This window comes from Phacochoerus africanus, chromosome 14 (genome assembly GCF_016906955.1).
Source record: "Phacochoerus africanus isolate WHEZ1 chromosome 14, ROS_Pafr_v1, whole genome shotgun sequence".
Lineage (NCBI taxonomy): Eukaryota > Metazoa > Chordata > Mammalia > Artiodactyla > Suidae > Phacochoerus > Phacochoerus africanus.
In genome coordinates, this window is record NC_062557.1 from 8,109,640 (window position 1) to 8,133,779 (window position 24,140).

General features: G+C 50.2%; 1 protein-coding gene across 3 annotated transcripts in view; it reads left to right on the forward strand.

Moving 5' to 3' along the window:
* The window catches only part of SLC39A11 (solute carrier family 39 member 11), a 369,112-nt gene that overhangs the window by 280,865 nt on the left and 64,107 nt on the right, over positions 1 to 24,140 (forward strand). For all 3 annotated transcript variants that reach the window (XM_047758793.1, XM_047758794.1, XM_047758795.1), the window contains one exon: positions 13,032 to 13,101. In XM_047758793.1, coding sequence (XP_047614749.1) covers positions 13,032 to 13,101 — 70 coding nt within the window. The remainder of the gene's footprint in view (positions 1 to 13,031; positions 13,102 to 24,140) is intronic.

Genomic DNA, 24,140 nt, shown 5'->3' on the forward strand with positions numbered 1-24,140 from the left:
AAGAGCCAGAATGACACATTTGATCCATCACCACCACTGCCACTTTGTTAGCAGGCAGTTCTGAGAACTCACCTTTGGTTTTCTAGCTCCTGGTCCATTATCTCAAGTACCTGGAGGGTCATTGTGGTTTAGTGGAAGGATGATGTACCTAGAAATATGAGTGTCTGGAAGGCCTCCTAAATGCGCGATGCACTTGCTAAGTGGTCTAATTCAACAGCATACCAGCACTGACCCGTGCTCAGGATGTTGACAATTGCCAAAGTGCCAAGAGCAAGTTCCTGTCCCCAGCGTGCCTCCTGTCTTTACCGCCAGCCTTGCCTTCCTATGGAATGATCCTCCACAAAGATCAAGGGCTGGGAGTGGTATTTGGAACTAAAGCAGGTCTCTCTCCTGTGTTCTTGGAGGTTTGTTAATCAAATAGCTGTTTTTTTTTTCCTTCAAATTCTCCCATACTCTTACGGTGTAAGTTTCACATCTAAAAAGGGCATGTGTGGTTTTTGCCCCTGCACCTTGTTTTCTTTCATTGTAGCAAAATACGCATAACTAAAAACCTGCCAGTGTCACCATTTTACGCGTAGGGTTCTGCAGCCTTCAGGACGTTCACATCGCGGTGCCACTAGTACTGCGGTCCACCTCCAGAACTTTTCCACTTTCCCAAACTGAAAGGTGCTCCTTAAGCCATCATTTCCCGCTCCTCCTCCCACCCCTCCCCCCGCAACTCCCCATTCTATTTGCTGACTCTGAACTTGACTACTCTCGATGCCTCCTGTAAGTGGCATCTCGCTAAATCTGTCTTTTTGTGATGGAATTACTTCATTTAGCATAATCTCTTCAAGGTTCACCCATGTTGTAGCATGTGTCAGAATTGCTTTCCTTTTTAAGGCTGGATAGTGTATTCCGTTGTGTGTAAATGAAAGGCAAGGAGCCTCTGCTCTTCTGTGTCACAGATGAGAGACAGTCGGGGAAGGTGAGTACCGGGCAGGGCAAAGGGCTGTTGACTATTACAGGCTTCGCGATCGCTCCACCACCTAGGATCAAGGGGTGTTTGCTCCATCAGAGCCACTGGCCAGTAGTGTGAACTCCAGGCCATTTAGGGAGGCTGGTGAGCAGTGAAGGGTGGCTGGCCAGGGAATAAGGGGAATGCATTTGAGAAATTCGATTCAGAAGCCAAGCAGGAGCCCTGCTGACAGTCACACGGTCGTCTCTCAGAGGCTGCCCAGGATCCGGCTGCACCAGTGATTGTGCCGAACTAGGAGGGGCAAGGAGCGAGGAGTTGGTGGGTCTGGAGGTGGGTGGAGAGCTGACCCCAGTTCCTGCTTCAGATGTGTGCACGGCCCTGGAGCGGGGTGGGCTCTTGGTCCGTGGCTGGGAGACTCCCCTCTGACTCTGACGTTCTTCCAGGCCACCCTGGGGTCCCAGGGAGGCACAGGGACAGGGTGTACTGGGGCTCCTCGTGGGGAGGATCATTTCATTTATCCATTCGTCCTACTATATGCTAAGCATTCACCCCGGTGCTGGAGGCTTATGTGTTGGTGATCGAAACAGAAACAGGCCCTCCCTACCCAGAGCTTACAGTCCACAGGGGTGATGGATGCTTATCCGAGGCACCTCTTCTCTGAGGCTCCGATGATGAGCCCACTGAAAATAGCGCCCTGTGGAACACTCTTCCTAGTCCGGGATGTCTTTTCTTTATGGCACTTAACCATTACCTGACCTTATATTCTGTCTCTCTGTCATCTTGTCTTCTCTGCTTCCACCACAGAAGAGGAGGAGGCTTCAAAAGGGCGGGGACTCTTTTGTTCATTGCTGCCTCTCCAGTGCCTAGAGCAGTCTCCAGCCCAGGGTAGATGCTGAATTAATACTTACTGAGCAAATCAGCAAGAGAGATATTTGCAGTAAACCTGTGAGTCAAATTGTGGTGAAGGACACGTAGAAAGCGCCCCGAGAACCCAGCGTGGACGTGCCTGATCTCGTCTAGGGGCTTAGGAAGGCTTCTCTGAGGAAGTTATATGGAAACCGAGGTCTGAAAGACAAGCAGATGTTAACTAGGCAGGTGGAGTGGAGAGAGGAAGGACCACAACCGGAGGAAGCCCTGGTGCAAATGTCCTGAGGCTGGAGGAAGCCTGACTGTTGGCCAAGTCCAGGAAGCGAGAAGTTGGAGAGAGCATGGGGAAGAGAGGCAAGGCCGGGTGGAGCAGCTTTCCATTTTCACACCTTCCGAAGCGTGGAGGGAAACCACCGGGGGGTTTCAGCAGAGGGAAATGATGCTGAGATCTGTGTTTTCAAAAGGTGCCACTGACCCAACAATTCCACTTCTAAGCATATTCTCCCAAGAACTGAAAAAAAGAGGTATCCAGACACTCCAACCTGAATGTCTAGCACAAATCACAATAGCCAGAGGGTGGGAAACAAGCCACTGTCCATGAGGGGATGATGGGGAAACAAAGTGTGGTTTTATCCATTGTCTACCCCTACAATGGGGTATTACTCAGCCAGAAAAAGAAGTGCTAAGTGCTGCAACACGGATGAACCTCGAAAACATCCGTGAAAGAAGCTAGACACAAAAGGTATTTTTTTTTTTTTTGGTATTGTAGGATCCCATTTATATGAAATATCCAGACCAGGCAAAAGCATAGACACAAAAAGCAGCCTGGTGTTTGTCAGGGGCGGGGGCGAGGAGCAGACGTCGAGAGCAACCGTTTGATGGACGTGGGGTTTTCTTTCAGGGTAATGAAAATGTCTTAGAACCAGATAGAAGTCGTGGCAGCACAACGCAGTAAATGCACGGAGTCTTCTGAATGGTACTTTGAAATGCTTTCAAGTGGTGGCTTTTATGTTATGCGCATTTCACGTCAATAAGAATAATGACAGTCAAATGTTCTGTTGGCTTTTAGTTCAGTGTAGAAGACTCTTGGGAAGTGTTTGTTGACTCTGAACCTCATGGAAGGAACAGGGCAGACAGCCCGTGTGTCCAGTCACCTCTACAGCCCAGACACTGCCCTTCCTGAGTTCATCCTTCCACACGTGGAGGCCAAGGGCTGACCCTCCCGTGGCCAAGCCATGGGTCTGTCATTGCCGAGTGTTAATTGGTCCATCTTTACTTTCAGACAGTAAAGGTAATGGAAGAGCATCTTCACCCCCGTTTCACAGGTGGCGAAACCTGGTGCCTGTCTGGGGCGGATGCAGGCTGGGGCAGCATCTCTGGCTGTAGGTCAATGTGACTGAAAAGGAATGAGTGACTTCTTGACGCCTCTTTCTAGAAGAGAAGCAGATCCGTGAACATCCAAGGTCCCAAGGAAACCTGTTTAAGAGGCCTCAGTGACTAGGTTTTCTTCCGCCCAGTGATGGGCAGGGCTGTGATTAGACCCCCGTTGGGCTACAGTTCCTTTAAGGCTAATGAATTGTCTTTCCATCTTTGCATGAGGGGTGGTGGCTGCAGCCTGCATCTCATGGTGCCTTATAGTTGGGGAAACCTTCCACAACACCCTCTCCCTTGACCTTCACCTCAACCTTGTGGAGCAAGGATTATACTACCTGCCCTGGTCTAGCAATGAGGCCACTGGGACCCTGGGAGAATTCACAGAAGGACACTCCGCTGATAAATGATCTGAGACCACTCGGCACCTTCCTCGTTCCTAAATTTACATCTCATATCCCGCCACAAGACCTTGTGGCCTCTTTTGCCAAGAGGAGCGAGCTCCCAGCGGCTGGGTGAGGCCTGTCCACCCTCTGGCTGCCAGCTCTGGAGAAGGCTGTGCGGGCTGACAGCTGTTGTGCTGTCTGGGCTCTAGAGGCTAATGAAAAATTCCTTGTTATCTCGCTACCAGCACTGGGCCGAGTTCTGAGTCAGACTATCCTTTGTAGGACGAAAGAGGGGGAAAAAAAAAATCTCTTTGGAGGAGCCTAAGAACACAGAGATAAAGATAAAACTGACAAATATGTCATTACCCCCTTGAAAAATAGCCAGCTTGTGATTGACCTGCTTTAAAAAGTTTGTGGCTGCAGGGGAATGTTGCCGATGATTCATCGTGAAAGGAAAGTACCCTGGCCCTGGCCAGCCCAGTTCCCCAGAGCTGCACGGCAGTGGCGGGTACCCCCAGTCAGACAGACCCGACTCCACCATCATGGGCCAGGTGACCTTGTGTGGTGGGTCTGCAGAACATTCTCTCTGCCCCCTCCCTCCCACCCCTGCCGTGACTCATTTTCCCCCTCTTATTCCTGGGCTACAAATGGCAGGTGTGTAATCCCCCTTCTGCAAATGCAGAATCAGACCCAAACAATCGATCTGGGAGCCTAAGTCAGGTGACTTGTCCCCCAGGATCCGGCCATCTCACATCTGCTCCCTCCTCGCTGTGTCCAGCCCCAGTGGTCCATGGGCTGTCTTGTAGGTGACGCTTTAGCCTCTTCTTGTTCACGGGACAGGCTCTGGGGCCGCCTTAGGGGAAAGCAGGGCCTCGAAGGGGGATCGCGAGGGCTGGAACTCTAAGCAGAGCTCTGCCGTCCCTGCTGGTGACCCCAGGCTTAGAACCAACCCACGATTCCCCACCAAGGGGGTCCACTTCAGTTAGCACTATGGACAAACCAAAGGGAATTGGGAGGTGGGGGTACGTCATTCTAAACTAGAAATGCCTTTGCCCTGGGCACGTGCGGAAGAGTTTGAGCTTCATCGCCAACACAGCTTTGACCCCGTGAAGACCCAGGGCTTGACAATGGGGGGTTGGGGGGCAGCGCGACAGGCACCACCCCCTGTGCTATCTCTCCTTCGTGTGAATCACAGGGTGCGAGACCCCACTTTCTATCTCTTACCTCCCCCAAAGCCATGAAGACGGCCCCTCACTCGGCCACATGGAACTTCCTGGGCCAGATCCCTGGGGAAGCTCAGACAGACGTGAAGACAGAGGGAGAGTGTTGTGGGAAAGAGGCCTGCGGCTAGTGTCCCTGCGCCTCCCCACTGGGCTCCAACTTCAGAGCATATGGCGAAGCACTGGATCCAGAAGAAAGAGAACAAACCATCCTTGAGGGCGATGAGAGAGGCCAGGGCGAGCGGAGGCAGTGAACACAGTTGACAAAGAGCCACCTTAGTCAGGTGACCTGGGCTCCTGGGAGACAGGCTTTGAGAACAGGACTGGGTGGGACCAGGTGTGCTGGGAGCTGCCTCGCTGCACGGGGCACTGACCACCAGCTTGCTGTTCTGGAAAATTCCACCAAGTCCCAATTCAAAAATCACTTTTCTCACGTAGCCCTCACTGACTCCCTCAAGCCAAGCTGCTTGGTCCTCAGAGTGCTGCTTCCTTGGCCAGAACACTCGTATTTCAAAGCATCCACAGCTCTGAGCAGATGCCTGGGAACGGTGAAATAAGCACTCGATAAGTCCTGGTGGGCTGAATAAATGAGTCAGACTCACAGATGAGTGACATTCCCTTTGTTCGGCTGCAGTGGTCTGATAGGGGAGACAGGTTTGAAGCCAGTTTAGACAGCTCTTAATTATTTTGAATTCTTCCCAGGCACTCTTTCCAGAAAAACCAGTCCCATAAAACATGGTTTCTGCAACACATTAACAGGTGTTATCTACTAAAAGGGTTGGATTGTCAAATACTTTTGAAACAAAGTTGTACAGGTTTCTTCACTGCAGGGAATTAGCCTTTAAAATGTTAATATGGAGGAGTTCCCGTCGTGGCTCAGCAGTTAACAAACCCACCTATCCCTGAGGACATGGGTTCTATCCCTGGCCTTGCTCAGTGTGTTAAGGGTCTGGTGTGGCTGTGAGCTGTGATGTAGGTAGCAGATGCGGCTCAGATCTGGCATTGCTGTGGCTGTGGTGTAGGCGAGCGGCTGCAGCTCCAGTTCGACCCCTAGCCTGGGAACTTCCATATGCAGCAAGGTGCAGCCCTAAAAAGACAAAGAAAAAAATGTTAATGTGGGTTCTGGATTTTCAACGTTTCCAGAACTCATTCGATTGGACCCTATGAGATCAAGGTTCATTTAGTTAAAAAAAAAAAAGAAAAGAAAAAGCAAAGGTTACATAGTAGTATTTTCAGATGCCTCCACCCAACATTTGCTTGGAGAACCTTGTTCCAGCTGTTACTCACGCTCCATGGAGCTCCATCTGGAAAACATTGATCTCAAACCTTGGTTATCCTTTCAGAGATGGGAAGAAGACAGGGAGGAGGGTTCAGGGATGGAAATCTGAATCGCATCGGAAGCCTTTCCACACTTGCAGCCTCCCCTGGGAGATGCAGGTATGACCATCCCCACCTCCCCCCCGCCCCCGCAGCAGCCATCCGAAAACCTCAGTCTACGAAGAGAACCCCTAGAAAGACCAGACCCTTATCTGCTGAGCGTCAAGACCTATTTCCTCATCCCAGACAAGCCACAGCCTAACTGGGTCCTAAAAGTCGGAAGAGCTGTAGCAAGACGTGATGAAGAGGAAATAATGAACTCATACAGGAGGAGGCTGGACCTCGGCGGGCGTCCGGTTGTCTGTCTGTAGTGAGGAGGGTTGTTTGACCAGGGATGGAGGGAGGGCCTGCAGTGGGGCTAAGCACATGAGGTCAAGGCAGCACATGCCACTCCTTTGGGGGACCTCTGACACCAGCACACCCCTGGCCTCCGGGTCTTGTTTAAGGCCAGGCTTTGCTATCTGATGCTTATAGCCAGGTTGAGCATCTTTTCATGTGCCTGTTGACATCTTCCTTGGAAAACGTCTGTTCAAGTCTTCTGCCCATTTTTTAATTAGGTGGTTTGTTTGTTTTTGGATACTAAGTTGTATGAGCTATTTACGTATTTGGGATATTAACCCCTTATGAGCCCTGTCACTTGCAACTATCTTCTCCCATCCAGTAGGTCGTCTTTTCATTTCGCTGGTTTCCTTTGCTGTGTGAGAACGTTTAGGTTTCATTAGCGAAGCACTTTTAAATCTCAGCCTTCTTTTTAGAGCGCTGCACCCCCGTTGGGGGTCCTCTGTGGGGTGGCTCTTAGTTCTCCACTCTGCAGAGACAGCCCGCCTCTGATTTGCAGCTCCCTCTTAAGAACCACAGGTGGGTTAAGAACCTGACATACTGTCCATGAGGGTGTGTGTTCTGTCCCTGGCCTTGCTCAGTGGGTTAGGGATCTGGCATGGCCACTAGCTGCAGCGTAGGCCACGGATCTGGTGGCTCAGATCTGGTGTTGCTGTGGCTGTGGTGTAGGCTGGCAGCTCCAATTGGAGCCCTTGCTCGGGACCTTCTATATGCCACAGGTGCAGCCCTAAAAGAAAAAAGAAAGACAGAGAGAGAAGGAAGGAAAGAAAGAAGGAAGGAAGGAAAGAAGAGAGGAAGGGAAAGAAAGGAAGAAACACAGGATTATATGTGACAGGCCCGGGAGCAGATTTTCCGGGCGTCCAGAAGCGGGCGAGGTGGCTGGGCAGGGGCGAATTCTCTGAGCCCGCTCCGATCTGTCTTGGAAATGTCATGGATCACATCTGACATTAATTAAAAGAAGGCCTCTGGGCGTAGAGCACCTTGCTGGCTGAGTTGAATATTTTATTAATATTTGGCATTTACGCCGGACTTGAAACTCGCCCAGTGTTTTGCGGTGATTCATGGGATCATCTTTACTGCTCCTTGGCTGGGAGCTGCCTTGTCCAGCCAGCTGTCATCAATTTGTTGCCAGCGCACATTAAGTTCCAAGGCCATCCTCCCAGCTCCGCAGCTCACAGCTTTTTTCACTCCTCTGCATTCCTCCTGCTTGTGCTGGTTAGGTTCAAAGATACCGTTGCTTCGTCCTGGTGGGTTTAGTCCTGACTTGTAGCTTCCTCACCCATCTGCCCACTTCTTTGCTTCTTTGACCTCCTTCATCCTTCGCAATAGGACTTTCATCCATCTCTCTCTTTTTTTTTTTATTATTAAGGTATAGTTGATTTATAATGCTGTGTCCCCATCCATCCCACTCCCCCCGCCCTGGCAACCACAAGTCTGTCCTCTGTGTCTGTGAGTCTGCTTCTAGATTCTACATAGAAGTGATATGCTATTAAGACACTAGTTTTGAACGGTTCACTTTCCTACCACCTTCTTAAACTCCAAGAGTGTTCTAGAATCGATTAAAAATTTTAGGGAAAGTACCCCTCAATGGGAGGGGGTGATTTTTCCCCCAGGAGACATTTTTGATTGGCACCCCTTGTGGGCAGGGGCTCCTGGCATCTGGTAGATAGAGGTCAGGGAGGCTGCTCCGCATCGTACACTGTTCAGGCCAACCTCTCACAACAGAACCTCAGTAGGGAGAATCCCTGTTCTGCATACATCATCCTGCAAGCAAAGCATTATCACCCTTCTTTCTTTTTTCTTTCTTTCTTTTTTTTTTTTTTGCCTTTTCTAGGGCCGCTCCCGCGGCATATGGAGGTTCCCAGGCTAGGGGTCGAATCAGAGCTGTAGCCACTAGCCTACTCCAGAGCCACAGCAACTCGGGATCCGAGCCACGTCTGCAACCTACACCACAGCTCAGGGCAACGTCTTTTTTCTTTTTCTTTTTTTTTTTTACCAAGAGAGGGAGATTCAGGAGGGATGGGAGATGGAGAGAGGCAGACACGCCCACCTTCCAAGCCCTCAGAGGACGGGACCAGGCAGATCAGCGCTCATTCTCAAAGCTCTCTTATTCTGTCCTCTGGACTCTGCCTCCCCCTGCATCCCAGGGTGGGGAGGGGTGCTTAGAACTCCAGATGTGGAAGTTTGTTTTCCTCCTCTTTGCGCCTGAGTTAATGGCAGTAGCTGTGAAAAGAGGCATGGCTCACTAATAATACTCCAACCGCCTCAGATTCTCGTCTTAATTACCTCCCTAATTTGCACTTTTGGTGGAGCACCTGGGGTATGAACGCCAGTTGGCATTTTTTCCTCTGCTCCTCTTTCATCCAGCGGGTTCTCTCCACCATCTGTTGATCTTCAGTAGCTGCCTTAATTCGCTTATTTATGTTCTTTCCGTGTGGCCCATTTGTTTTGCTTTCTCATTAGTTTAGCTCTCAGTTATTCCTCCACCTTCAGAGACGGTAGCAATTATCTTCTCTTCCTCCGTTACCTCTTCTTCCTCTCCTTTATCCTAAATGGAGGGGGAAACTGAGTTGGCCACCTCCTAGGGCAGCGTGTGCATTCACCGGCAGGGGGTTGTGGTGCCCGCCGTGGGCGTGGCCAAGGTACGGGGCGGGAACAGAGGCAGGATGCCTTGACTTTGCTCCGAACCTCTTCAGGATACAGATATTCAGATGCCAGCCCTTGCCACCCACACCTGGGAGAAAACTACAGCCCTTGTCAGCAAACTGGGGTGGTGGGGGGCGGGGGGGGCGGGGACTGAGATTCAAGCCTGGCTCTGCCCCCTCGATTCTATGTCCCTTTGGGCAGGCCCCTTCTCTCCTGAATTAATTTGGCACAGAGCTGTTGCGAGCATTATGTAAGTCAAGTGCTGGGGCTAAAGGATGAGAAAGGGTTAGTTTGCTAATGAATGTAGGCCCTGTGGTTCCTTGCTGCACTATCATTTACATTAAAATGACTAATTAGAGCAAAATCTTTAACAAAAGAGCCGCCAGCTGTTGTTTATGGTTTAGAAAAGCAAATTTGTTCCAAGGCAGGGATTTACCCTTCTGATGTCAAGAACCTCCGCCCCCCAGCCCCCGTGGGTCGCTCCCTGGCTTTTCATGCCTGGTAAAGACCTTTGCCGCAGAGACCTGCACTTTCCGAAGGGAGTGGATCATGGTCTGGGCCGTGCTGGGACAAGACTGGGTTGAGAATGGCAGGCTTGTCAGCGCTGTGCTCCCCGAAGGTAGGAGACTGGCCAGGTGGAGGCATCCCGGATGGCCGCTGACTTTATCTTCTCAGGACCACGGACAGCTCCTGAGAGTCTAGGGCTGCAGGAAAAGAGACTGCATCCTCCTTGCTGGAAAGGATTGCCTGCACCTTGCTGTACAGCGGGAAATTGACAGAACATTGTAAACCAGCTATGATGGAAAATCATTTTTTTTAAAAAAAAGAAAGGATGCCTGAAACCCTTAGACACATCCGTCACAGCTCACCCTGAAATGTAGCTCTCCGCAGTATCCATCACCTCACCTAGCTCACTCATTCTTTTTGAAGCTTGTCCGAGGCGTCAGGCAAACCTGAGAGGCCCGAACTTATATCCAAACCCCTCCCTGGAGGTGTGGCTTCTGTAGTGTCTGCCCACCATTGGAGGGAATTTCTCCAAGAGAAAGACAAGGACAAGCAGCTATAAAAGAATGAGCAGCTGGAACCTCAGCATCAGAGCCCATGTAGGTGGTGCACAGACCAGCTCCCCAACACCGCTCCTCTCTGACCCATAGGGTGGAGGCGACAGTTCCTGCCTTTAGTTCATGTGCCAGGCTTCTGGCTCAGGGAATGGCCTAGAAAGGGCCACCAGCCCCTCGTTTCTCAAGAGAAAGGCCACCGAGATACTAAGATCTTGAATCCAAAGCCGAATTTGGAAACTAGAGTCCTTCTAGAGGAGAGGCGTGGTGAGTGAAGGCTTTATTAAGGATTGACATCTGGAGTTCCCGTGGTGGCTCAGGAGGTTAAGAACCCAACCTAGTGTCCATGAGGATGCAGGTTCAATCCCTGGCCTTTCTCAGCAGGTTAAGGATCCAGTGTTGCTTCAAGTTACGGTGTAGATCACAGCTGCAGCTCAGATTTGACCCCAGCCTGGGACCTTCCATATACCACAGGTGCGGCCATAAAAAAAGAAAAAAAAAAAAGATACCTGGCACCTTAAAAATAAATGAAAATAAATACAAATTTAAAACCTCGATTTTGAGAAGCCTGGCTGCTCTGGCAGTGCTGACTGTCCGGGCCACTTTGGGTGGTTCAGATCCTGCATTACTGTGGCTGTGGTGTAGACCAGCAGCTGCAGCTCCAATTCGACCCCTAGCCTGGGAACCTCCATATGCCACAAGTGCAGCCGTTTAAAAAAAAAAAAAAAAAAGGAAAAAAAAGGGAAAAAAAGCAGCGAATCCCGAAAGAAGACAAGCTCTCCTCACTCGCTGAATGTGGACCACTTCTCTCTTCATGACGGAAGGTCCTCCTGGCCCCAAGCCTTCGGTCTTGACTCTGACCAGTACTGCTGATTCCCTTTCCTGTTGGGATGGGGTTGGACTTCCCCAGGGATGTCCGAAAGTATCTTGACATTGTGTTTCAACCCCCCTGATCCCGGGCCACTGGGTCAGTTCTTTTTTTTTTTTTTTTTTTTTCCCCCATGGCCCTTCTTGCTCTCCATCAGATACTGCAGAGCATGGCTCTTCCACATTTGATCCTAGACAGGGGGTTGGTGAACTTGGCCAGCTCACTCCACCTGGAGAGAGAACTTGGAAGATTATTTTGCCCACCCCCAAGCTTCAAGCTGCACTATAGCCACAGCATCTCAGAGCAAATTGTAATGGTCTCTGCCATTGAGGATGGATCTTCCACTGTCTGTGATGACATCAGGCAACCATATCAACCTTGGACTTCTTATTGCATGAACTGATAAAAGCCTATGTGGGAGTTCCTATTGTGGCTCAGCGGGTTAAGAACCCAATATAGTGTCCAGAAGTAGGATGCAGTTTCGATCCCTGGCCTCAATCTGTGGGTTAAAGATCTGGCATTTCCGAAAGCTGTGGCGTAGGTTGCAGATGCGGCTCAGATCCAGTGTTGCTGTTGCCGTGGCCGTGGCGTGGACTGCAGCTGCCACTCTGATTCAACCCCTAGCCTGGGAACATATGCTGCAAGTGCGGCCCTAAAAAGAAGAAGAAATTTAAAAATAAAACCCTATGTGTCAGGTTGCGGGGTCATCAAACTTTTTTTTTATGGGGCTGGATAGTAAATATTGTAGGTTTTTAGGCCATGTGATCTCTTGTTACTGCTCATCTCTGCTGATGTAACACAAAACCAGTCACAGACAATTTGTCAGCAAATGAGCATGACTGTGTACCAATAAAATTATTTACAGATACTCAATTTGAATTTCATAAAATTTTCATGTCATGAAATATTCTTCCTTGATTTTTTTTTTTTTTTGACTACTTACAAATGTTAAAAATCCTTCTTAGCTTACAGGCCATAAAAAAATAGGCAGTAGGCTGGCCCCTGCTGACCCTTGGTTTAGGAAGGCTCTGTGTGGATTTGCTGTTACTGGCAGCTTCACACAATCTTACCTGACACAGTGATGAGGATTAACCCCCCCTTTTTTTGGGCATTTTTTTTCTTTTTTTTGCATTTTTGGGCTGCACACATATGGAGGTTCCCAGACTAGCGGTTGAATTGGAGCCGCAGCCGCCGGCCTACACCAAAGCCACAGCAACACGGGATCCGAGCCTCGTCTGTGACCTACACCACAGCTCACAACAACGCTGGATCCCCGACCCACTGAACAAGGCCAGGGACCGAACCCACATCCTCATGGATACTAGTCGGATTCGTTTCCACTGCACCACAATGAGAACTCCCTGGCAAGCATTTTTTAATGAACAAAAAGGATTAAAACAGTCAAATTCAGATGAACTCTGGGACTCAAAAATCTCCCATTTCTAGGTTGCAAAATCAGTACATCATGGAAAAATCCCATGACACTTAAAAAAGTAAGATGGATTCTTTTCATGGAGTTTCCTCACTTGCATTTGCAAACAGAGTGGCTCACCCACTTCAGAGAGGAGCCTTAGCATGATCTTCTTTTAGCCTGTATGGTGCCGCCTCAAAATGCTACCGTTATGATTTCTTATGGCAAAAGTCAAGAAATTGCCTTCTCTTAACAGCCGAGCAAGTCTAATCGTGTGGAGAAACTGCACAGTATGCAGAAAAGACCATGGGCTTAGCCAAGGGCATGACCCATGTGACTGGCCCCCTGGTATCTCAGGGGTACCCCCACCAAGTAGGCAGGCCATTGCCCTGATGGACCACAGAGCTAATCCAGCCCCCAGAAGTCTCCTGGTTTTGGCTTCTGAGCAGACTTCAATACCATATGCCCGTATTAAAGAAAAGTGGTCCCTAACCCCTTGCCCTTTTTTCTTTCTTTTATGTCTGTTTCAGAGGGTCTTGCTGTTGGAGTTGGATTTGGGGCTGTAGAAAAGACAGCATCTGCCACCTTTGAGAGCGCCAGGTAAGCCAACACCCAGCGCCGTAGGGCAGGGCGCTGCATCCAGTGGTGCCCCAAAACGCCTGTCACTTTAGAGGACAGAATTGCACAGCACGCTGGCCACCAGTCTCAGACGAGTGGAGACGAGGAGCAGGTCAGATGGAGCTCATCCTGAGAGAGCTGCTTCCATCCAGAAAGCAGGGTCAGGCCAGGTTTTTCCCAGCAGGCTGTGGAATGGGTAAGCGTCTTGAAAACGAAACATAGCTGTAATGACATGCTGTCCTCCAACCCCTCACATGTATAGATACATTATAAAGACAGTATTCTGGGGGGCTGGGCTCCGGGACCCGCCGGCGGGTACCCAAATCCAAGGACGCTCGAGCACCGCAGGCGGCCCTCGGTATCCGCGGATCCCGCATCTGCAGGTTCCACATCTGCAAATTCACCCGGTGGCGGGTTGTAGGAGGGGGACCCGCTGTACCACGAAAGCGGCCGCTGACGCTCCTCGCCGCTCCCTCCTTTTCAAAGTCCTCGCCTTCTCCTTCCTGCCACCTGCCTCTCCTGGTCTCCTCTGTCTTCTGTCTGCTTCTCGCAGGCTCCTCTGCAGACGTCAGGTCCCACAGCCCCTTCTGAAAGCTGGATGCTCCTCCTTCTCCAGGGCATCCCTTCTTCTCACCTGATGCACGTGCCCCTGGGAAGATTCTCCCCTATCCCCCCGGTTTTCATTTTCCATCTGTTTGCTGGCGAGGCCCAAGTGGAAGCTTTAGCCTAGATTTGTCTCTCCAACTTATGCCTACGAGTCTGGCCACCTCCCAGGTGCCTCCGCTTATCTGTTTCACAGGACCCCCCCACTCAGCATCTCCAAAGTTGAGCTTACTGACCCCATCTGGCATCGCTTAAAACCCGCCTCACCCCCAGGGCTTCCCATCACCACCTTGGACCTGGTTGGCCAGGTCAAGTTCACTGTCACCCTTGACTCCCCGTCTTCCCTAGACAACGACCAGGCTTTATAACCTCTAACCTCTTCCTCCCCTTGATCTCCCTGGAGTTAGGGGGCCCAGATAGGGCAACATCCTTGGGTTCACGGAGAGGCGTTGTGGAGCTGCACCCCTGGTCTCCCCAGCCCTGCACCCACAAACCACGAATGCTGCAGCCTTCAGGCTGAGGGAGCACAAAGGCAGATGTCCTCAGGGGACTAAGGGGTGAGAAGATGGGCACAAACAGCAGGCGGGGACAGTGGAGGATGGAGAGGACCGAGGTGGACTTAGATAGACAGCACTCCAAGGCGCTATTGAAGGGCACACGAGGTGCTCCCTGGTGGCCTAGCGGTTAAGGATCCAGTGTTGTCACTACTGTAGCTTGTGTGATTCCTATCCTGGGAATTTCTGCATGCCATGGGTACAGCCAAAACAAGGGCACTCAAATTCATAATTGTTTAAAACTAATTTTTAATGAAAAATTAATCATTTGATTAATTAAGCACTTAATTCATAATTGTTTAAAAATATAATCTTACTGAAGCACAGTTGATTTACAATGTTGGGTTCATCTCTGCTTGGACAGTAAAGTGATTCAGCCGTGCGCGTGCACAGATCTGTTCCCGTGTCGGTTATCACAGAACACGGAGTCGGTTTCCTCGCACCGTGCGTCAGGTCCCCGTTGAGCACCCGTTCCACGTTCCATAGTGTGCATTCGCCAGCCCCCAGCCCCCAGTCCATTCCTCCCCCCACTCTTCCCCTTTGGTAACTTTGGTTTCAGAGTCTGTGAGTCTGTTCCTGTTTTGTAAATAAGGTCATTTGTATTATTTTTTAGATTCCACATAGAAGTGCTATCACATGTTTTTTTTGTTTTTTGTTTTTATTTTTTTGCTTTTTAGGGTCACACTTGGGGCATATGGAGGTTCCCAGGCCAGGGGTTGAATTGGAGTTGCAGCTGCTGGCCTACACCACAGCCACAGCAACACAGGATCCGAGCCTCGTCTGTGACTTATACCACAGCTCACGGCAATGCCAGATCCTTAACCCACTGAGCAAGGCCAGGGATCGAACCCATGTCCTCATGGTCCCTAATTGGATTCATCTCTGCTGTATCAGGACAGGAATTCCTGGTATTTGTCTTTGTCTGGCTTACTTCACTTGGTATGATCATCTCTAGGCCCTTGCATGTTGCTGCAAATGGCATTCTTTCGTTCTTTTTTATGGCTGAGTAATATTCCATTGTGTGTATGTACCACATCCTGTCTTTATCCATTCCTCTGTCGATGGGCATTTAGGTTGCTTCCATGTCTCAGCTATTCTAAAGAGCACTGCAATGAACATTGAGGTGCATATCTTTTTGAATTGTGTTTTTTCCCACGATTATCTTAAAAACATAATTCAGGTCAAAGAGATGGCCCAGGGGCCACTGGTTTCTTACCCTACTATGTCTGGCTGGCTCATTCCATAGCCCTCTGACTGGTACCATCTCAAAATCTACTTTTTTTCCTCCAAGGCAATGCCACCACCTCCTTCAGTGATCTGCCCTGTGTCCAGGGACCATGGTTGCCAGGAAGTAATTTCTCACTGAATCCCTTTCCCACCCTTCCCTCACCGCCCCCCCCCCCCCGCCCCGCCGCCAGGGGCCCCTTTGTGCCCTGTCACCCCCTTTGGTCTCTTCCCTCAGCTGATGTGGGGCCCCTGTGTGTTCAGCGCAGCCACTGCTGGTCACTGAATTCTCACGCTGCGTGTTAAGGGAGGCGTCTGTTCCACGAAGCCCCAAACATGTGTGTGGGCTGCTGTGTTCTAGGTTGAAATTTCCCCTGTTCTCGACTTCTTGCTGCCTGTCAGGCTCCCAGGTCACTTCCTCGCCCCGTCCCCAGCGTCTTCCGTTAACGAGATGCCTCCTGGAAAGAGCACAGGGGATGGTAGATGGAGAGAAGCCTTTAGAAGGTGAGAACTGCCACCCAAACCAAGGGCTAATGTGATTCACCGATCACAGTGCCCTGCGGGCTCTTCCTGCCCCGGGCGAGGGGCCGTGGGGATGGGGAGTTGGGCTCTGTGTCCCCTGGCACAGCGTTTTGATCTTGACTTGGTTTAGACCTCGAGGAACCTCAGAGGCAGGCAGTGTCCTGGGGGCTGAAAACCCCGGGGGGCGGACCCCGAAAGCATTTGAAGGTGCCGCACACGCTCCAGAAATGTCTGTGCCAGCAAGTGACAGCCCTGCCCCGGGCTTTACACTCACGGGCTGGGCTTTCTGTCTAATGCACCACGTCTCCCGCGACATCATGGTGTCAGCTTCGATGTCTCTCTTTTCTGTCACCTGCACTTCCTGCTGTCTTTATGTTTCTGGAGAAAGTGGAGCAACAGCCTTTCCAATCCAGCTTTCCTCCCTTTCCTTGACCAGACAGATCCTCTCTGAGTTACAAAAACCCTCCTCCAGATTCTCCAGCTGGCGGGGGTGGGGGGTGTGGGGGGCCAGGACTCGGTATTTTTAGCCTCACAAACCCTCTGATAAACGCGCATCCTTGGGGGATTTTCGTGCCCGTGCACCCCACCCCTCCCCTTACAGCTTTGCCCTCCCCGCTGGGTCCAGGGCATCGGGGTGGGGCCAAGGGGTGCATCCCTGCCATGCAGGCCACAGAGAGGGAAAGACTGTGACCTCGTACCAACCCTCCTTTTCAGTCCATTTTGCCTCCTTATAAATCCATGTATAGTCGTGATTTGGGTAATTCCTTTCTGAATGCCTGTGATTTTACTCTTGAGGGTAAAATGCACAACACCCCCCCCCCCATCACAGGCAAAAGGCTTATTAGCCTTCTCTGCCCTTAACTCATGCTCGGGAGCAGGGTTCATGGGAGGTTGGGAAGTAGAGGGCCGTAGGGAGGGAGGGAGGAGGGAGGAAGGAAAAGGGAAGAAAAGAAAGAAGAAAGAAAAAAGAGACTAATACTGGGGTAGGGGTTCAAAAAAAGAGTCATCACATGATTAAATACATCTTTTGAAAGAGGTTTGCATTTTAAAATTCCACTGCTAGGTAACTGACAAGTGGCACACCTAAAACCTGACATGCAGAGGTGGAAGGTCAAGGAATAAAAAAAAAGACACACGGGGAGTGCCGATCGAAAGAAAGCAGGTGGAGTTCCCGTCGTGGCGCAGTGGTTAACGAATCCGACTAGGAACCATGAGGTTGCGGGTTCGGTCCCTGCCCTTGCTCAGTGGGTTAAGGATCCGGCGTTGCCGTGAGCTGTGGTGTAGGTTGCAGACGCGGCTCGGATCCCGCGTTGCTGTGGCTCTGGCGGAGGCTGGTGGCTACAGCTCCGATTCGACCCCTAGCCTGGGAACCTCCATATGCCGCGGGAGCAGCCCAAAGAAATAGCAAAAAGACAAAAAAAAAAAGAAAGAAAGAAAGAAAGCAGGTATTACAATTTCAGTCTCACAGCAAGCCCACTTGAAGGCAGGAAGCCACAGAAAGAATAGAGGTCAGTAATTAATGGAGAGAGAAACGGTGCTTCCGGATGACGTCGCGGTCCTGCCCCTGTACGCTTCTGGCAACATCAGCCTTCGAGATGCTTAAGGAAAATCGGCAGCATTGCAGGGAACCACAAGCAAAACCGCAGTGATGATGGAAAGTACAGTTCTCCTCCCTGACGCTAATGAAAAGATAAAAAGTTAACAGGATGGACACAGAACCCCAACCTGGCCATGAAAACACTCTTTCCAAGCGCATGTATGCCCGTTTGCCCAAATTGATTCGGCTATAGAGACAGTCGGAACACCCCCAAGTCAATACCATTCAGGCCACTTTCTCTGACCTCAGTGTGTTGGAACTGAAAATCAATAACGAAAGAAACAGCGAAAATGATTGGTTAGTGGGCAGCGAAACCACAGGCGCCGTGAGATGAGCACAGCATAGACCAGGGAAGGCTACCAACCAGATCACCTCAAGAACCAGCGTGGCCCAAGGCCAAGGGCTTCCCCCACCTCAAGGGCCCTTCAGGGAACAGGCGGTGTTTCATCAGAGGCGCAAGTGCGGGGACGGGGGTGGTCGGCTTGGAGAAGCAGAGGCGATGAGGCAGGCTGGGCCGAGAGCTGGCAGGAAATGGTGTCCGTGAGATGGGGTGCCCCTGGTGTTTTATGGAAGTAAGACTGAGGGTCACAGAAAAAGTGCAGCTTTGAGCACGAGGCCGACAACCTTGCTGGGCTCCGATGCCTGGAAAGGGCAAAGCCAGGAGGTGACAGAAATGTTACCCTGGCTCAACTGAGTATCTCTTGGAGGGAAGAGGGAGATGGATCTGCGGGCAGAATCCAGCGGTTGAACTGATGCTGTTGACACCACTGCTGCGTGTATTAGCAGCTACGGAGATAAGGCACAAGGTGACGGGCGGGGGATGAAGAGACACTGGTGGCAGGAGGGGGGTTTTAAATGCAGAACAAACAGGCAGCATTCGTCAGCTGACTCTGTTGTTGTGTGGAAGGGCGAATTCAAGTTCAGGCCACGTAGGTAATCACACAGGTAGGTGAAAGGGGTGAGAGAGAAGGAAGGATGGGTCTTACGGATTTGGAAAAAGGAAAGAGTGACCAGGCATGTGCCTGGAAAGTGTGGACCAAGCTAGCTGAGCCAGATAGAATTTTCTGTTCACTTAGCGTCAGGGTTGGCAAATGATGGCGCGTGGGCCAAATCTGGCCCAACACCTGCTTCTCTGAAGGAAGTTTTACTGGCACACAGCCATGCCCAAGTTCACCATCCAATGCTCTGATACCAGCCACCAGGAGAGACCACAGCAGGGCCCTAGCGCATAATTTTGTGTATGGCTGCTGCCATCTAGTGGTCAGATGCCATTACCTCATCACCTGTCTGGAGTCCTCCCCTCCTTTGGCTTGGCTCATCTTCCTCCCGCAGTGGAGACCTGTTCAGAATTCAGCACCCCCTGAATGATGACGAATCTCAGCCAGCAAAGGGCAGCCTGTAGTTCAAGGGTAACACAGCTTTCTTCTTTCTTATCTGGTCCCACAGCAATTTCTTTGGGTTTCACCAGAAAGAAATTCTTCTGCCCGCCTATCCTTGGGGAATTGACGATGGTTTTCCTTTCCAAAGTGTCATTATCTCCAGGACCCAGGACGGGTTCTCCAGAGAGGAAGCATGCCCTCAGCCCTCACGTAACTCAGTGGCAGGTGTGGTTCCAGCCAGCAGGCGGAGCAAGGTTACATGTGCTTAAACATTTTGCTTCAAATATTGCTCCCTGCTTAAGCTTTGACTAAGCACAAATCGAGAGGCATTTGTAATCCCAGAGCACAGATCTGGCAGGCACCCTGAAGCAGGCTGTGTGCAGCAGAGGAGGCTGGCTGCAGGCTTCACCAGGGACCATGCATGATCCGCAAAGCACAGCCCCAAGGTACACCTGGCTGTTTTTGTTTTTGTCTTTTTTTTCTGCTGAGTGACCCAGCCAGCCAGTGCTAAACCAACAACAGACACTTAGTAAAGAAAGCGTGGGAGAATTAGCCTGCATTTGGACCTAAGATCGTTATACACCTGCAGGCATCAAATTAAATTTCATATACCTTAGCAAAAGTCAGTATACCCTTCTGCCTGGCTTAAAAATCAGTAGGCGTGTTGGACTATTAACAGTCATTTGGGACAGCAGCCATTGGTCAGCTCAAGCAACAAAGATGGCAATAGGCACATTTCCCTGGTCGTTAGTCACCATTAACCCGCTGATGGGCACGTCTAGAAGCGTTGACCTATATGTCTGCATCCACCTGTCCTAACTGTCCCCTCCTTCTGTTCGAGTATATTCCTGAGAAGATGTTTGCAAGCCAAGTGTAGAGCAGTTGAGGAGGAAACTCAGGGGAATAAAATATATGATTTTTCATTAGAGTTCACCCAAGCGTCTTTTAAGGAGCATCTACATGTCCCAGGCTGCACTCAGACTGCCCCTAGGCCTCCCTGTGATGGGACCAAGTTCCCAGACTTCTGGTGGGTCCTGACGAAACCACCTCTTCTTCTCGGCGGCTGATCTTGGCCTCCTCCTGCTCATTGGTCTGGGTCTCACCACACCCCGGGGATTGGGCGGTGGGGGAGCCAGCCGCCCCGAGAGTGATCTTTAGCCGGAGATGTGGATCCTGACCTAGCCACACCCATGCTCTCCTCCCCACTGTCCCTCCCTTCCGTCACTTCAGGAGAATTGGAAGTCAGTGCTTGTGCTGTTCTTGATTTGTAGTGGCAGCTTGCACTTTCAATTTGCTTGCATGCAAACAAACCCTTGTCTTAAACCCATCAAGCTACCTGGCCTGGAATTCTAGACTCATCACCTATTGGGAGCGTCTTCTCTTAAATTTTTCTTTCCAGTCCTCCCACACAGCTGCCAGCCTTGCCTTGAAGTATTAAGAGCCCGTAGAATTTGGCCGCATTGGCGGCCGGCAGGAGTTGCAGACAGTGCCACCACGTGGCAGTGAGGCGTCATAGCATGCCAGGTAATGCACACTAAGTGACAAGAGTCGGGGCACAGAAGGCAGTTGAGAGGTGCTGATGACGGAAGCTGGCTGGGTACAACAGGTACAGAAATCACACTTACACAAGTTAAGGACTGTGGATATATATATATATATATATATATATATATATATATATATGTATACAAGTTTATAAAAATGGTGCCTTTTTCAAAATAGCACCTTTATATTCCAGCTATTTTGACCCTAATTCTTCATCCTTCATTCAGTCCAGCATTGACAGGCATTCACCCTTCTCTTATCGTCCCTTATCAGAAAGTCACAGTACAGGCAGACCTCCTTTCAGCGCGCTTTGCTTTGTGGCACTTTGCAGACACTGCGTTTTTAACAAACAAGTTTTGTGGCAACCCTGCCTCGAACGAGTCTTTTGGTGCCATTTTTCCAACAGCATCTGCTCACCTTGTGTTTCTGTGTCATATTTGGGGAATTTTTGCAATATTTCAGGCATTTCCAGTATCGTTATATTGGTTGCGGTGATCCATGATCACTGGCCTTTGGTGTCACTGCTGTGGCTCCCTGAGGGCTCCGATGCTGGTTCGCTATTTTTAACAATGAAGTTTGTCTTATGTGTGTGTGTTCCAGTAAAGCTCTATTTACAGAACTAGCTAGTGGCGGCTTTGGGTTTTTTTCCTTTTCCGTTATAGTTTATCACAGGATATTGAATATAGTTCCCCGTGCAATATAGTAGGGCCTTGTTTATGCATCCTGCATATAACAGTTTGCCTCTGCTCATCCCAAACTCCCGGTCCATCCCTCCCTTGCTCCTCCTCCCCTCTGGAACCATAAGTCTGTTCTCTGTGTCTGTGAGTCTGTTTCCGTTTTGTAGATAAGTTCGTTTGTATCTCTTTTAGATTCCACATATGACATCCTACGTCTTTCTCTTTCTGACTTGACTTCACTTAATGTGATCATCTCTAGGTCCATCCATGCTGCTGCAAATGGCATGAGTTCATTCTTTTTAACGGCTGAGTAATAGTCCACTGTATACCTTTATGTAATACATCTTCCGTCTTCTTTATCCAGTCATCTGTCATGACTTAGGTGGCTTCCATGTCTTGGCTACTGCGAATAGTGCTGTTATGAACATAGGGATGCATGTATCTTTTTGAATTAGAGTTTAGCTGGACATATGCCCTGGGGTACAATTGCTGGATCACATGGCAACTCTATTTTTAGTTTTGTGAGGGACTTCCCTACTGTTCTCCAGCAATGAAATATTTTTCAATTAATGGATGTACAGTGTTTATTTACACATAATGCTTTTGCACACTTTATAGCCTACCATATAGTGTAAATGTAATTTTTAGAGGCACTGGGAAGCCAAAAAAATTGCGCGACTTGCTTTATTTCACTATTTGCTTTCCTCAGGTGGTCTGGAGTATCTCCGAGGTTTGGCTTTTATATGACATTGTACAGAGAGGAAGAAAAACTGAGAAGTAGGCCAATGAGAGAGCAGGAAGCTACCCTATGCCTTTGACTGTCTGCACTAGTAGAGGAAAATTAGAAGTGTTAAGAGTGAAGAGTCTAGACTTCAGAACACCCCAAAAATCAATTTGATTTTTCTTTATGTCATTTAGGGGGGACACATTTAGTTTTTTGGGTTTTTTTTAACTCTTTTTTTGGTCTTTTCTAGAGCCGTACCTGCAGCATATGGAAGTTCCCAGGCTAGGGGTTGAATCGGAGCTACATCTGCTGGCCTAGGCCACAGCCACAGCAACATGCGATCCATGCTGTGTCTGCAACTTACACCACAGCTCAGGGCAGCACTGGATCCCCAATGCACAGGGCAAGGCCAGGGATCGAACCTGTATCCTCATGGATTCTACTTGGATTTATTTCCACCGCATCATGAAGGGAACTCCTTGTAATGAATTTTAAAATAATGTTCCTTGGTATGTTAGTCCTGGAAATAAAGAGAATAGATCTAAAAGTCTGCCAGACATGTGGTCAGAGCCAGACTAGAACTAAGCAGTTTCTCCTGGATGATTTTTTTTTTTTTTAATGCATATGGAAGTTCCTGGGCCAGAGATTGAATCTGAGCTGCAGCTATGGCAACACCAGCTCCTGTAACCCATTGCGCTGGGCTGGGAATTGAAACCTGGGCCTCTGCAGTGACCCGAGCCACTGTACTTGGATTCTTAACCCACTGCACCACAGTGGGAACTCCTCTCGTGGACAGTTTTAGCTAACAGATAATCAAGTCTTTTATCCCCTGGTCCATCCATCTATCATTCAACCCACAGAGATTTTACTGAGCCCAGGATTCATCTTTTTGGAGAACGATAACTTAGGACAACAGTTCCGACCCTTGCAAATAGGAAAACTTGCATCGCAGGACTCGTGGGCTGGAAGTGGTCTTAAGAAATGGCCTTGCCTCTTAAATATTTGATTAGCATTTGAGCCTTTCTGAACAAGATCCTGAGAGCACTTTCTGGATGGAATAAATATCCCCCACCCCAAACAGCTGCCCCTCTGCTTTTGGCAGAAAACTTCAGATCTGGCCCAAGCCCCTGGTTTTACAGGAGGAGAAACCACAGTCCTGGAGAGTTCCCAGCTCCTGAATCCCGGGACTTCGTCCTCTGCTCTCAGGACTGTCCTGTCACTAGATGGGCTTGTTTCCATGTCAGAGAACACAAAGAACTTGCAAGATGTTTCTACGCATGTCCCCCGAGCTTGCGAACGGCCACCTTTTCTATTTTGCAAAGTAAAGGCAGGGAAAGAAAGCGTCTCTCACTACCAGTCACCCTCTCTTAGAAATTGTGTTCATCCCCAAAAATGAATTCATCCACTCCGGGTAAAACCAAGTCCTCTCTACCTTCCACGAAGGAACTTATTTCTCTCCCCGCCATTCAAATTCCTGAAAACTTTGCTCCAGGAGACTCGATCTGTGTCCTCTCCGCCATCGCCCCATCTCAGCGCGGAGTTGGGGTGCTCGTTGCCTCTTGTTCTGCTCCTGCTGTGTGAATGGGGGGCATATATAGCTCTCCACCCTGCACCCTCGGCTGGGACCCAGCCTGGGTGCCTCTTCTGTTCTCTCCACGGGCCCCAGGACCAGGCTGCGCACAGTCTGCCCAGCGCCCTTGGCATTGAACGGCCCGCCTGTGTGCCGCAGGGGATTGTCAGTGGGCGGCCCCCTTCCCTCTCTCCCCTCCCCCAGTTCCCTGGACTCACTCTCAGGCCCACCAGTGTCACCACACAAGTGACGCACCCAGAACTAGGAGGGAGGCCCCATGCTGCCCTCCTCCGTCTGCCGAGTGGCAGCGTCTCTCCACCAGCAGCACAAGGAGCCATTTGTGCCGGGCCCCCCTCCTCCTCCTCTGCCTCCAGTACCCCCCCCATGTCCCTGGCGACAGGGTTGGCCGTCTTGGCACGGGGACCGATCTCTACACAACGTACACTCTGTTCGGCCTGAGGCAGACTTGGGGGGAGGCATGGACCCCGCAAAGCTCTTTGAGAACGGGCAGTGTCGTTTCTTTGTGGCTTTCCCAGGCGCTAGAGATGACACAGCCTTTTCTCGCCTCCGTTCCCATCGCTGCCCTGTCCGTCCTCCTGGACAGCTTGTTACAAGCGGTGAGAAGC